The sequence below is a fragment of the Diplotaxodon limnothrissa genome, linkage group LG14 (genome assembly GCF_057381915.1).
Source record: "Diplotaxodon limnothrissa isolate DT_005_m linkage group LG14, D_limnothrissa_male_GT1.1, whole genome shotgun sequence".
Lineage (NCBI taxonomy): Eukaryota > Metazoa > Chordata > Actinopteri > Cichliformes > Cichlidae > Diplotaxodon > Diplotaxodon limnothrissa.
In genome coordinates, this window is record NC_140609.1 from 40873757 (window position 1) to 40889038 (window position 15282).

Below are 15282 nucleotides of genomic sequence, written 5' to 3' on the forward strand. Positions count from 1 at the left end.
TGATTAAAAAAGAGAGCAATGAAGCTTCCTGTGAGCTCTGTGCACGTCACAGTGTTAGAAAATCAAACAATATATAATTATTACATGTAATTAAATACTAGGATTTTATTTATAACCGTCTGCTCATAGTTTCAGAGCAGATGGAGTTTGTCTCAGCTCTCATTGGCTGAGAGGCCTTTGGGTTTTACCCTGCAGAGCGAAGCTGCTCTAAAGCTGATCAGAGATCAGCAGGCATGAAATCGTGATCCACTGACCAATCAGATCTCCAGAAAATATCCCTCAGACCTTAGTGCTCAGAGAGAAAGAGAGAGGGAGGGTAGAAACATAGATCCTTAGGATCAACTTGATCCCTTATTCGTCCAAAGCAGTTTCTTTGTTGTGTGGAACAGCTCACCCTCATATGAAGTTTGCATGTTTGATTTGTTCTTTGGTTTCTCTCAGACAGTTTAACACAGCTGAAATAAAACGGACTGTTTCCACTGGTTTCCCAGTATAACCAACCAGTCGCACTGCTTAGTGTGCACTTCAATACTTACATTTATACAGCGCCAAATCACAACAACAGTTGTCTCAAGGCGTTTTTTATTGTAAGGCAAAGACCCTACGATAGTACAAAGACAACCGCCTTGATCGAGCGCTTTGGCGACAGTGGGAAGGAAAAACTCCTTTTAAACAGGAAGAAACCTCCAGCAATAGAAAAGAGGAAAGCAAAATAATTTGCTGACTCCAGCAAAAGTCAGCAAATAGTCATAAAGTAGGGGAGGATTGTGACACCAGGGCTGCAGTTTCAATGGAAGCTTCGATCCTCGTTTGACACATCTGGTTTCAAAACACCAAAATGGCGACGGCAAAAACGCTCGTCACGTGACATCCATCTTTTACACTGTGTATGGATGTGTTGGGCTTCCTTTGGAGGCTGATGGAGACAAAACACAGAGCAAAAACACACTGAATGCTGGGTCACGTTGGCATGGTATCAGCGTCAAAGGTCAGTGTTGGTCAGTGTTGCGTTCACAGGTGGAGGAAATGATCGGATTCTGTCGGTTTAAAGTTGCAAACTCTGCACCGTGGAGCCACTTTAAAACTTTTGGTGAATTTGACCCCTAGAAACCCAAAACCGGGATTGCATCACCACCGTGACGTCCTCCAGTGTTCTGCAGTGGGTTATGAAACTGTGTGCAGAGATAGTGGGCCTCTGTTTGTACCGAAGAAAAGGCCAATAAAGTAAGAAGAGGAGGAGTGAAGAGGGGAGAGAGATTGATACAGTAATGCTTGCTCTCTCAGTGTGGACTGATGGACCAGATCCCCGCTAAACATTTTGTTTGGATCGGAGCCCAGTCCTGCACACTGCTTTCAATTATCTCTCTCCCCTCTCTCTCTCCTGCTCGCTCGCTCGCTCTCTCACTCAGGAGTGTTTAGGGAAAAACCGAACTGGGAGAGGGGAGGGGGGAAACGTGTTTTCTTCTTCCTTCCTTCCCTCCTTTTTTCCTGCGACGCTCGTTCGCACTCCACCACAGAGCAAGAAAGAGAGAAAGCGGGGCAGAGCCAGAGCGCCGAGGTTTGGGAGTTTTTTGGCGATGCATCACACTCGCAAACTTTGACTCCAAACACTCGACATGCGGCGACTCTGCTGTTTCCTGTCACTGTCCTGCTCCTTCATCTTCTTCTTCACCTCCCTTCTGCCAGCCGATGGACAGACAGCAGGAGGAGGAGTGAGAGGAGGGGGAGGAGTAGAGACGATCCAGGTGATGTTCACGCCGACCATCTGCAAGGTGCGCTGTAGCCAAGACCGATGTGTCAACTACTGCGAGAGAGGCAACGTGACGACACTGTACAGCGGCGGCGAAGGAGGAGGAAGGAGAGACGGCTCTCACGGACCAGGCTTCAGAGTCTGTGAGTTGAAGCTTTAACTTTAAAGACCTGCATGTGAATAAATAACTCTGTCACAGAGAGGGACAGTGTCAGGTTCACTGCCATGTTTGCGTGCAGTAAATAATGCACACGTGCAGGTTTGTGCAGCTTGTCTTAAATCTGCTTCAAATTTAAATTCCTGCTGGAAGTTGGTGTAAAGCTTCCAGTATGAAGTGATGTGAAGCGATCAGCAGGATGTGAGCAAACTTTTATGTCCACGACATCCGTGTATTGTGTTGAAGAGATATCAGCTGAAGTCGAGTTAGGGCCAGCTGGTCTTGATGTAATCCCAGTTCAGACCACGAGATGGTGCTGTGCGACCACGCAACCTTTATTTATGAAAATAATTGAGACGCAGAATTTCCCGTTCATGTCCCTGAAAACGTCGTGAAAACGCATTTGAGTCATTAATATGTTCTTATTTAAAATGGGCAGCGTCCAAATGTCCTGCAGAATCCTCTGTAGCTAAAAAACAAGCACTCACCGAACAAACACGAACCAGCAGTTTTACTGCGGGTTGTTTTTGACCTGCTTCACGTGACATGTGAATCACCAAAGGCTACATTAGCTTTGAACCATAAACCTCACAACAGCCATGTTATTGGTCACATATTAGTATTAACAAAGGCCCTGACAGCACAAACACGTCCAAAGGTCCAGTTCAGGGACTCCAGTTAGCTGAGGTGCAGCCGAGCAGACCGCTAACAGCCTCAGCCACATGTCAGTCAAAGAGCCCCCAATAATACAAATTTTAAGCCTTAATACAGTTTAAACAGGTGAGCTATAAAAACATTTTTTTGTGTACAGTTGTGATGAAGGCAAAATTATCTACACACCTAACAGATTGTGCATCAGGCTGTAAACATGTTTAGTTTTGCTGTAAAGTTTTGAATGGGAGTCTACGGGAACTGACTCACTGCTGACACCAGCCTCTTGTGGATGTTAAAGGAACTGCAGCTTTTATTAATGGGTCTGCTTAATTCTTCTGTCCCAGCCGAGTCCTCCACTGCTGGCAGTATCATCCGTTTTTGTGTTTTGTTGCCCATAAATAGCGAGGAGTGTTTTATTATCTTAATGCTGCTGGGGTTTCTTCTTCTTCTTCTTCTTCTTTGTTTGAGGAATCTGGACATTCTTTATAAATTACTGTAAGTGTTGTCAGATGATCTCTGCCTAGATTTACTTTGCTAAAGTCGGATATTGGACTCTTGGACTTGAATCTGAGGTAACATGAGAGGCTCAAACCTGAGATTTACACCAAAATTTATAGCGAATGAGCTCAAGAAAATTCCAGCCCGTCAGAGATAATAACTCCTTTTTTTTTTTTTTCTAAATTTAGAGATAATAACTCCTGCGCTGAACATTTGATCTTCACGCTCTCAATGAGGCTTCACGTGTGAAGCTGCTCCAGCTGAGTCATGTGACCTGCAGCTCTTTGATGGTTGGCAGAGTTGGGAGGCTGAAGCCCAGCCAGTGAATAGTTGTATAGTCTGATCTGATCCCTGGTCAGTGAGTGTTAATCGTTCCTGCTGGCAGCGAGTCGGAGCTGTCAAACAGCTCAGGGCTCTCGCCGAAAGCACAGAGCGTCCAGCGCTGTTTAATTTAAACTTAATTAGTGGGTCGAAACACAAGCCAGCAGTTTATCTAATCACCAATCACTCGTTACATTATTTCCAACTGTAATTGTATCGCAATTACCATGATTCATATTTAATCTGCTTGGATCAGAAAAGCCCCACAAAAAAGGCTTCGAACTGGAAGTCAAACTCACACTGAGATAAGCTGAGTGCTTATCTTAATTCATCCCAAATTTCACAGCAGAACGATTTGAAAAGGGTCAAAACTAATCAAAAATTAAACATTTCAATATTCTTTTCCATAGTCAGACCGTTAAAACCTCTCAGGAGTGGAAGCTACATGTTACCAGATAATCTGCGAATTTAAATTGAGCACTTTTTAAAACCTTCCCCAGCAGGGGGCAGCATTTTACCAACAAGCTTAAGGCCTCATCTGAGCCGGTATTACACCAAGAGAAAATGCAGTATTTACAGTATTAATTTAACTGTTTGGCAGTTAGTTTTGAAGCTTTGATTGAGCTAATCCCATAAATTGATTGTTTTCAGTCTTAACAAATGGCTCATTGGCTCCCTCTTCAGGCTGCTGATGCAAAAGCATTATCAGCTTTCATTTTATCAGTGTAAACATTATTAGAAGTTCAGCACCATCATTTATTGACTTCACTGTCTCCAGCAGTGCAAAGTTACCCCGATGTTTCCTGTTTTGTGTTTTTCGGTGAAACTGAGCATGGTGCTGGTAATGGCTGCTCTCCATTTGAATACCAAACGGTAATTAAGTTCATACTTGGATGTTTTCTAGTTTGAGATTAGCCTGTTTATGCAATGAGCTCTTTGGGCAGATGCTCTGCTATTAAGGCAAAGGTCGTGAACGCTGGACTGGTGTCTGTGTAAGAGAAGCGCAATCTGCTGATTATCAGATCCCAAGAGTCAGGTGCCCTTTGTATGAGATACTCAAGATTCCTGCAGAGCGCGACTGACTCAAAATTAGAAAATGACAATGCTTTGATTGTAGTCATCCATATTTTCTGAACTACTAGAAAAAGAGACCAGGAGTCTGCAGTAAATTGTATCAGTTCGCTCACGTAATAAGCTGTTGCTACATGGCTAACATCACCAGTTTTCATCTCACCAGTCTAGAAAAGGTGTTTAAAGTTCAGCATTATTGTTTATTCCTGTATTCTCTCCACGCTGTCTTGAGGGGTGGAAAGTGTTTGCTCTTGATTTTATTTATTTATTTATTTTTTTAACCAAGCATGGTTTCTTTCCAGGTGTTTCCCTGGCAACTTTCAGCACCATACCTAAATTTCTTAGAAAGAGCTGCTGCCTCAAACACTAAACTCAGGAAGTGGCAGTCTGTTTGCACTAAAGGTTAACAGTGATAGCTGTCTGTGACTATTTGTAGGTCAGTAAACCATAAATCCTCCTCTGCAGAGCAGGAGGTGGTGGGGGGTGTACACCTGCAGATGTGTAGTTGTTCCTACCTCTGTTTTATGCTTTAAAGGCCTTTAAAGGCCTTGGTTTAGAAAAGGGTTTTCCACAAGGGTCTTTTTATTTTACCCTCATTGATGGTTTGAAGAGTTTGCGCCATCGTATTTTCATGTTGATGAATACCGATGGCTGTTTGCTGGTTTTCTGGATATTTGTGCAACAAGTGCTACATCTGGAGAGAAGGAAAGGAATCAGAGGGGCAGAGGGAGAAGAGTGACCACTGACATATGGCTTTCATTGATCATAAAAATAGCCCCATCGCACGTCCCTGTGTTTCAGAGGACATCATAGTAACTTAGTTTGTTGGAGAGCCAACCTGATGGTGACTTTCAGCCAAGTTTTAATCAAGCAATATAACTCTTATGTCACGGGGGGGGGGGGGCTTTGCTTTTTGTCGTCATAAGGATGTCAAGTCCTCAGTATGCGGACTACAGCTCTTTGTCCTCACAACATCAGTAACACACACACACACACACACACAGAGCCCCGTTCAGCTATCTTAGTGAGGGCCTTCATTGACATAATGATTTCCCAGCCCCTTACCCTAACCCTAAACCTAACCATGACCTAATTGTAACCCTGACACTAAAACCACATTTTCAAACTTGTGAGGACCGGTGAGTGTGTCCTCACAAGTCACTGTTGGTTCTCACAAGTATAGTAGAATGCAGATTTCGGTGCTCACAAAGATAGCTAGACAGGAACATGCGCACACACACACACACACACACACACACACACACACACACACACACACACACACACACACACATGTGCCCAGGATATTTTGCTGGTGATGTGTGAATGTTTAAACAGGCAGTGAGGTAAGACTGGACAGCAACACACACAAACACACACAAACACACACAAACACACACAAACACAAGGGAGGAGGTGGTGACATCATAGGGTCAGAGGTTAATCCCCCTGTCCAAACAGCTGTTCCCCCCATCAGCCTCTCTCGCTTTACATACAGACTAACAATCAAAACAGAGAAGCACACGAATGTAAAGGAAATCATGGGAGATGTTATCTGTCAAAACATACAAACCAAAGCAATAGAAATTCTACTAAATAAACTAAATATTAACATTTCAGAGCAACTTCTCAGAGCTGCTAGCATGGATGTCATTCCATTTGGACAGGATTAACATTACAGAGCGAGGTGGGGGATAATGTATTCCTTGTGGGGTTCGGGTAATTTAAGTCTATTACAGGAACTGGACTGTAACTGGGTAACCAAAACAGAAAGCAACAAAAGCCTCCATAAAGAGGAGAAAATCTTCCTGAGACTCTTAACATTTTGAAGTTTTTCCTCCATATCCCAATAACCCGATGACGGCTGTCTGCACATCCACGGGTGGGGGCTGGCAGATTCCTCAGCTACTTTTAATCACACTTCTTCAAGTAAATCCACCAGGCTAGCAGGAGCTGACTAAATTAGCTGCTGAACTGTCAGGGAGAGTTTGTGCATGTGCGGTTTGCTGCGTCTCACAGTCGTATCTGTTGTTCAGTGATAAATTCGGATTGCGGGTCAGGAAAAAACAAGCTGAGTGTGAGCTGTGGGAGTTGCTGGAGGTGACGGTCACGGTCACTGCGGTGTGGCAGGAAACCACACATGCTATTGTTGTTTTCTTCCTTCTTTTTTCACATTTATATCATAAGTGCAACATTTTTAGAAAGCTCCTGGTTTTGAAGTCCTATCTGAGGGCAGATGTACCGAGTTTCCATAACTGAAAAACACGGAGATGTGCGCTTTGCATTAGACGTAAAGGTTCTGTGGGTAACCTCCTTAAAACCTGTAAAGACACCAGTGACCGTGAATGTTACACTCACACAGGGGTGCTAAATAGTGTATGTAGGCAATGGCACAACCACAGTTACTGCAACCACGTGTGGTGAACTTGTGATCTTGTTGCCTTTCAAATTGGTGCTTTGACCAGGTCTGCATCAGCGTTGCTGCTTTACCAGGTGTAACAATAAAGTTTAACATCCAGGCATCCATGAAAACAGAATTCATGAAGTTTAACAGAGTTAGAAGTTAGCAGGAAGTTAGCTCGCTAGCTTCCACCTAAACATGATATAGCATGTTCTGACTGAGAGATTTCTGAAAGAATTCAAACGTACAGCTCTGCTATCACTTCCAACATAAAGAAGAGAGAAAACTAAACAGCAGTGACGTTTGTAGGGTTACTGAAGTTGGGCTAGCTGCTATATAATGATGTGTTATGTGATCGCTAGCTACACAGCTATGTTAGCATAGCATAAACTCACTGAAGCTGGAGGATGAACGCTAACTTTTTTCCACTCGATAAAAGTTAACTTGAGGGTTCCCGATGGTCAGGAACAAATGTAATCGCATGGCAGGATGCTGTAAAAGGACCAAACTTCAGTCAGGAGAACAACTGAGATAATCCATCCACAATACGAGGTTAGTCATTCATATACTGCTGCATGGGCTGGGCTGTAGCTACATCGTAAGGTTTAAAAACTGAGCTTTAAAATGAACAGAGAGGCCGACAGTGATCACTGACTGTTTTTAGGGGCTTGTTCAGATTAAATAGAACAAGATACAAAGCATTAAAACATGTGAAAAACACAACAGCCATAATAAACGCAGAGTAGTTTGGACCCGGAAGCAGGATTCATACATCATCACTGAAAGACCGGATAATGACACGCTGATCGACACGCTGATAAAAAGGGACTAAGATGGAGTCAGTCTGTCTGTCTCAGTCAGTCCAGGTTGGTCAATTCAACTACTTCCAAATGGTTGCTGAGTGAATTCTTATATTTGTACATATATTTATCCTTAAAATTCCCACATTCCTGCTCTTATATTTTTTTGTTTCTTATGTTTCTTGTGTTTTGCACACCTCTGTTGTTTGTAAAGCTTGCACTGTGATGTGACAGTAAAAGTGATTTGATTTGAAAATATTCCATGCAATGACTGGGCACACACCAACTTTCACTAGTCTTCAGGAGGTGACTGTCTCATGTTTATCTTAGTGTGACTGAGTCATTAGTGAGCTGCAGTGCTGTGTGTGAGCTAAACTAAATCAGTGTTAGTCTTTGCTCTTTTGTGGCTTTGGGTTGGAGTGTGTTTGATGATGTTTTGTGACGTTCAGATTTTCAGATTAAACCTGACCAGACTTTCAGATCATTCGTTAAAGATATAAAATGTGAGCCCGAAGCTGTGAATACTTGGCACCCTACATTTTTTAAACTTCCTCACAGACACAGGATAAAGTACAGCTACAGCTCAAAGCCTCCAGGTGCTGCCTCTCGGCAGGCTTCCAGACATTGGCCAATGGGGACGGGCAAAATCAAAGTTCATCTCATAGATTTTTCATGTTTGTCTCTGTTTATTCTCTCCATCAGTTTTTCAGTGTTTACAGTATTTCATCAGTGTAATCCCCCACACTCGCTCTGTCTTTTCTCAGCTTTGCCCCAGGAACGTCGTCCAAACTCTCCAAGTGTGTTTGTGTTGATGTGGTCCATCTGTGGTTTGATGTCCAGCATGATAACTGTGTTTACAGCAACACACGCAGCAGTGCTGTGTGCGTGCGTGTGTGTGTGCGTGATAGAGTAACATCAACAAACAGGACTACACGCACACTGTGAGGGCGTGGACACGGGCGCACACGGAGCGTCAGCAGTGGAAGTCGTTCATCTTTTTACTGAAGTTCAAACACGAGTTTGATCCGATTCAAGAGTTCCTCTGCAAGCCTATGGAAAAACAGCCCCAGCCCCGAGCTCTGTAAACATTTTCCTGATGGGTTTATGAGCTCAGTCATCGCAGGTTATATGCAATAAAACAGAAAGTCCATTTTTTAAATTTTGCTCATTTCAAGTGCCAGAAAAGAGGTCAGAGCTTCCCCTCACTCGTCAAAACACTGTAAATGGTGAAAACGCTTAACTTCAGAACAGGACGTCACAGTAACAACATTCATCTTTTATATCGTCTATGTTTTAGCGCTAGACTCCCCCGGGGGCTGAAAAGGTACTGCCTGTGGATTATAAAAGGTTATGTTGAAGAAGTCTTAATTTCCAATACTGCAAATGAGTTGAAAATAACCATTCAGTGGTTACAGTTAAAAAGAAAGAAACTGAACATATGAAACATCTACCGATGTCTGTTTTTAAACCTGAACTCATCAAACAGAGATGACAGTGTCGGGTGCCTGAATTACAGCTGTAAGTGCAGAATCACCCTCAGCAATCACTTTGTCAGATCACAGGGCGATGGCATTTGTGTTTTTGTGGGGAGGGAACAGGACTAGCTTTGGTGTTTAGACTCAAACTGGCAGGTTGAAGACCAGAAAGGTCATGGCTGCAGTGCTAAGGCCTTTGTGTATCAGTTAATTAGCAGCAGCTGAACTCTGGGTAACTGTACACCAGCGTCCTGAGGCTGAGCTCATACAGCATGCAGGAAGTGGGTGGAGCCTGCTATCCCATTGTAGCAGTTAGCTTTGTTCAGACCCACATATCACCAATCATTTCTTAAAATGCTTCTTCTGTTGTTCCCAGATTGGTCCAGATGGTACCCCCAGGAGACAGAGCAGCAGGCTCATTAAACTCACACGATCAGATTTCTTCTGGAAACTTCTGTCTCCTGGTTACTTCAGTAATCAAAGACTGATGTAGAAAATGACGAATTATTTCATATTATTGGTCAGATGATGTCATTAAAGATGCTCCAAAAAGCTCCAACAGCACAAACATAGTCCAGAGGTCCAGCTCAGGTGAAGCCTAGCAGACAGCTAGCAGCTACAGCCACCTGTGTCACCATCCACCTGTTGGGCAAAGAGGCCACGCCCTCAATTATTCAACTTTAAGCTTTAATACAATTAATACGAGCATCCTCCCAGCGTAGAGGTGTTATTTTAACATGGCAGTCTATGGGGACTGACTCACTGCTGCCTCTGCTGTTCATTAAAGGAACTGAAGCTTTTGGTACTTTATTTTTTATTTCAATCCTTAGCCTGTGTGTGAGCTCTTCCTAATTTGACAGATTTTACTGCTGTTGTTCTGTAAACAGCTTACAGGAATCATGAACCTATGATGGTATTTATTTACTGAATAGATAAGTAAGCAGGTTTGTTTGCCTCCCGCAGTCCTCTGTCCTCTGCTCTGTAAGAACGGCGGAGTCTGTCTGCAGAAGGACCGTTGCCTGTGTTCGCCAAACTTCACCGGGAAGTTCTGCCAGATCCCCGTCACACCCACAGACTCCTCTGCAGCCTTCTCCACCAATGAGATCGTCAAGCCGGTTCTCCTCTCTGCCATGGCATCCAATCAGGAGCTGGTTCGGTCTGAGTTCCTGCTGCCGCTAGGACGGGACGCAGAGGCGATGACTGCTGGAGGTAAGCGACCTGTGACCTTTAACCCCAACTGTGTCGATGGGTGGCTATGACGTTTTTGTGTAACTCTTTGGAGTTTAGAAATATAGAATTTTTTAAAATATTTCTTGATATCTCAATATTTTACAGATTTTTATTTATTTCGGTTGTAGTTTGCTCAGTTTTGTTCTGACATTATTATGTTTATATGTAATAATATCTTTATTTGTTTGTCATTGGTCATTTAGTTGATACATTTTTGGCAGCTTCGGGCTTCCATTGGTAATTTGTTGCTATTGTGAATGGTGCCTCACTGCAGTTATCCTTTAATGTTCACACTCACGTGCAGCCCCCAGCGGGCCCATGGTGAAGGTCAGAGTTCAGCACCCCCCTGAGGCCAACGTGAAGGTCCACCAGGTGAAGGTAAGAACATTAACAGCTCCTCTGATTGGACGATTAAACTGTCAGTCATCATGTGATGATAAACGTTTTGTTCAAGCTGTTGATAAAACAAAGAACAGCTGTTTCGTTTTTTGTATTTTTACATTCTTATAGTTTTGTAAATATCTTTGTTTATTACTGGCCACAGGCATTTAAATAATATTCTCTCACAGTTATCGAGGTTTTACAAGCTTTTTATTTTGTAGATATTTCATAAACATTAATATTCAGTTTTGGCATTTATGTCATATGTTTTTACATATTTTTATATTTCCACATATTCTTTTGTTTTGTTCTTAGATTTATTATTTTACATGTTATTAATAATCAATAAATTTTACAATTGGAATTTTTAAATCTTTTAATGATCTTTTATTACATTTTTAATAATTAATAAGAATTATATTACATCTATATATAATTTATTTTTTTATCATTTAAATCTTTGATTTTATTTGAAACAATTGTTTTCTTAAATATAGAATTCTTTAGTTATTTAAAAAAAATTTCTTGGAAGTTCTTTAAAAACATCTAAATCCATCAACCTTCTTCCGTTTATCCGGGGCCATGTCGTTTGGCAAGCAGCCTAAGTACCTCCTCCAGCTACTCCGGGGGAACACCGAAGCCTTCTCAGGCCAGCCAAGAGATATAATCTCTCCGTGTCCTGGGTCTGCCCTGGAGGGGTGGGACATGCCTGGACACCTCGCCCAGGAGGCGCCCAGGAGGCATTCTTGTCAGATGCCTGAACCACCTCAACTGGCTCCTTTCGATGTGGAGCAGCAGCAGCTCTACTCTGAGCCCCTCCGGGATGGCAGAACCTCTCACCCTATCTCTAAGGGAGAGGCCAGCCATTTCCGCCGCTTGTATCTGTGATCCCGTTCTTTCGGTCACTACCCACAGCTCGTGACCAGCCAGAGCACCAATCCGTCTGTTGATCTCCCGCTCACTTCTCGCATCATTCGAACAAGACATCGAGATACTTAAACAGGGCGATTGTGGCTCAAGAGTTGGCAGTTCATCTTGTAATCGGAAGGTTGCCGGTTCGAGCCCAAGCTCGGACAGTTTCCGTCGTTGTGTCCTTGGGCAAGACACTTCACCTGCCGCCTAGTGGTGTTGGCCAGAGGGGCCGATGGTGCGATATGGCAGCCTCGCCTCTGTCAGTCTGCCCCAGGGCAGCTGTGGCTACAACTGTAGCTGCCTCCACCAGTGTGTGAATGTGAGAGTGAATGAATAGTGGCATTGTAAAGCGCTTTGAGGGTTTCGAAAAGCGCTAAATGCAATTCACTATTATTATTATTAAACTGCTTCACTTGGGGCAGGAACTCGTCCCTGACCCGGAGTGGGCACTCCACCCTTTTGAGGACCATGGCCTCAGATTTGGAGGTGCTGATTTTCATTCCCGCTGCTTAACACTCTGTTGGGAACTGCTCCAGTGCGAGCTGGAGGCCATCAGCTGTGACAAAGGGCAGCCCTGGCGGAGTCCATCACCCACCAGGAATAAGTCAGACTTATTGCCGGCTATGCAGACCAAGCTTTTGCAAAGGTTGTATAACGATCAAATGGCCCATAGCAATGGGCTAGACACCCCATACTCCCGAAGCAACTCCCACAGGAATCCCACACAGTCGAACGCCTTCTTCAAATCCACAAAGAACATATAGACTGGTGGGCAAATTCCTGTGCAGTATCCTTGGGAGCTCCACGACCAGGACGAAACCACATTGTTCCTCCTGTATCCAAGGTTCGACTGACAGACGCACATCTAAACAGTCGTCTTAATTTCTTGCAGGAGTTTTAAAATTTAACCACAGATCAAGTTTAATGTAATTTATTCATTTATTTTTAACCCTTTCATTGAATGTGCCTGTAGTCTTTTGCATTCACTTGCTCGTAGGTAAGTTGAATCTTCTTGTTCCAGGTGTCTGGATTCACTCCCACCCTGCGGACGCTCTCTTCCTCCTCCTCCTCCTCAGGGTCAGCAGGTGCTCCGGCTCCTGCTGGCAGCAGAGTCCTGGCCCAGACTGTGAGAGGGGACAGCGTCTACACCCAGCAGTCCGGCTTTAAGTACTGCTTCAGAGAGGTTCAAGACGGACAGGTGAGTGGCAAAATATGAACACAAAATACCACCTGACATTTACCAGCAGGTTTTCAAAGGAGAACTTAGTTTTTACCCATTAACATGGATTTTGTTCAATGTTCCATGTTTGGAGATTTCTACGACTGTCAGGTGGATAATTACTGTGTTCTGTCACATCAAACAAAAAAAACAACCTTTTCGGCACTTTTTACCCCACATAGGCTGTTTTTTTTCTGTCACTGCTGGATTGCAAAGTCAGCATGACCTTGAACCCATGTTAGGGATAAGTGCTGTCTATGACATCATAGGGATCCAAGAGTAGAACAAACAGTCTGAAACTGAGTGTTTAAAGCAATCTGAAAGCTGAGCTTTTGGCACACAGGGATTACTTGTACATATACACCTCATCATTTGGCGAGTTATCACTGTGTTAGGAGACATATGACAGGAAGTAAGGAAATACTGAATAGATCAACTTTAATGTGATTACAAAAAGCAGAAAATGCGAACACATGGTCCTACATCCTTTAAAATGACAAACAAGTCCTTAAATTATCCCATTGCTACACGATGCATATTGTTGTGTCTTGTTTTGATGAAAGTCCAGCCTGATAGATGTTAGCATGGCTGCGGTCCATCAGATTTATCCTGGACTGTGTTTGTTTTTAGTGCAGCTCTCCTCTTCCTGGCCTTCGGAGCAAGGAAATGTGCTGCAGAGGGATCGGAAAGGCCTGGGGCATCGATGACTGTGTCATCTGTCCTGAGATCACAGGTATACAAAAGTACACACAATACTCGTATAACACAACATAACACACTGTGTGGTCCACTCAGGCTTCCATAACCTACCTTGAGTGACCTCACTGTGGTCAGTCAGAAAACTTTGAAGACTTTTATATGTCTGACATTTTATTATTGCTTTAGACATTAAATTAGGCCCCAAAACCTTCTGGTAATTAAACTGAGACACACGGGAGAAGTTCCCATAGCTAACTTTATCCCTGTACAGTAAACCCAGATGTGCACTGTTGAAGGTTTGACTAACTCTTCCTTTACACTCCCTGGTCCAAGCAAGAATATTATAGTATGACATCTGTTTCATGCTGGTGGTCATTGCAGTGTTTTATATCAAAAGAAAATGACCCATCAATATTAAAACAATGCACTGTTATTCCTCCTCGCCTTTTTCTGTAAAAGGTAGAAAGGTGGCAGAGTGAGGGGCCAGCAGTGGAGTTTGAAACCAACATTCATGTGAAAAGCTGATGGCCACATGCTATGTAAAGTCACGTGTTGCTGCAGCATTACACCGGTTTGATTTAGCGGTTTAGGGTCAGCAAGCAAAGGTGTCATAAAAGAGGTCTTTCGAAAGCTCTCCTTTTTTCTGCAAGAGAAGAAGTCCTCACTATTCACTAATGTCCTCACTTAGGCTTGAATTTATAGAGGTCCTCACAAAGATACCTAGACTAGCACAGTTATACTAACACTTTTTCTGTGAGTGAGGGTCTGCTACTTCATGACTTTAATATTTGGGAAATATTTCACCAGTAGCTGCTTATGTAACTATTGGACTTCATCACACACACACACTCACATTTGTTCATCTGTCTTTGTGGGGACCGTAGTTAATACATGCCTTCTGAGGTTCCGTAACTCAAACATCATGATTTCAACACTGAACTCGAATCAGGTCCAAACCATTTAACAGGCCTCCCAAGGTCTGCCTCAAAGTGAGAACCCAGCAGTGTGTCCTCACAAGCATAGATGCATACACACACACACAGTAAGTAATCGGGCTTCCTTGTTCTTTTAGAGCTGACTAACAGTAAAGGAATGCAACTGTGGGACTGTAGGCTTTACAAACACACACACACACTCAGGAAATCATGTTAGCTCAACTGCTGGCATCCAGCTTCACACCAGCCTGTAAAGAATGACGGCATACACCTTTAAAGAACAGAAAAGAGGGCCTGGATGCGCGCGCACACACACACAACTGGTACGATTTTTGATGTTTGTCATGGTTCATTAAAAGTGACCAGAAGATCTTTAAAAAGCTGTTTATAGCACAGGTGTCGAATTCCAGGCCTCGAGGGCCGGTGTCCTGCAGGTTTTAGATGTGTCCTTGATCCAACACGGTTTATTTAAATGGCCTCCTCAACAAGTCTTGAAGTTCTCCAGATTCCTGGTAATGAACTGACCCAGGGTGAGATCTAAAACCTGCAGGACATCGGCCCTCGAGTTCGGCACCCCTGGTTTATAGCTTTGGCTTTGTGATGGCGCCCCCTGGTGTTTCTGTTTGACCTAATTTGACTTTAATGTAACAAACTCTGGGGAGTTCATCTTACAACCTCCATCCATCCATTTGCTTCCGCTTATCCTTTTCAGGGTCGCGGGGGGCGCTGGAGCCTATCCCAGCTGTCATAGGGCGAGAGGCGGGGTACACCTTGGACAG

General features: G+C 43.5%; 1 protein-coding gene across 4 annotated transcripts in view; it reads left to right on the top strand.

Moving 5' to 3' along the window:
- Window positions 1–1502: 1502 nt before the first annotated feature.
- ltbp4 (latent transforming growth factor beta binding protein 4) overlaps window positions 1503–15282 on the top strand; it is a 35176-nt gene continuing 21396 nt past the window's right edge. For all 4 annotated transcript variants that reach the window (XM_085371352.1, XM_085371353.1, XM_085371354.1 and 1 more), the window contains exons 1-5: window positions 1503–1893; window positions 10091–10336; window positions 10662–10735; window positions 12672–12848; window positions 13500–13602. In XM_085371352.1, the coding sequence (XP_085227478.1) occupies window positions 1617–1893; window positions 10091–10336; window positions 10662–10735; window positions 12672–12848; window positions 13500–13602 (877 nt within the window). In that variant the 5' untranslated portion in view covers window positions 1503–1616. The remainder of the gene's footprint in view (window positions 1894–10090; window positions 10337–10661; window positions 10736–12671; window positions 12849–13499; window positions 13603–15282) is intronic.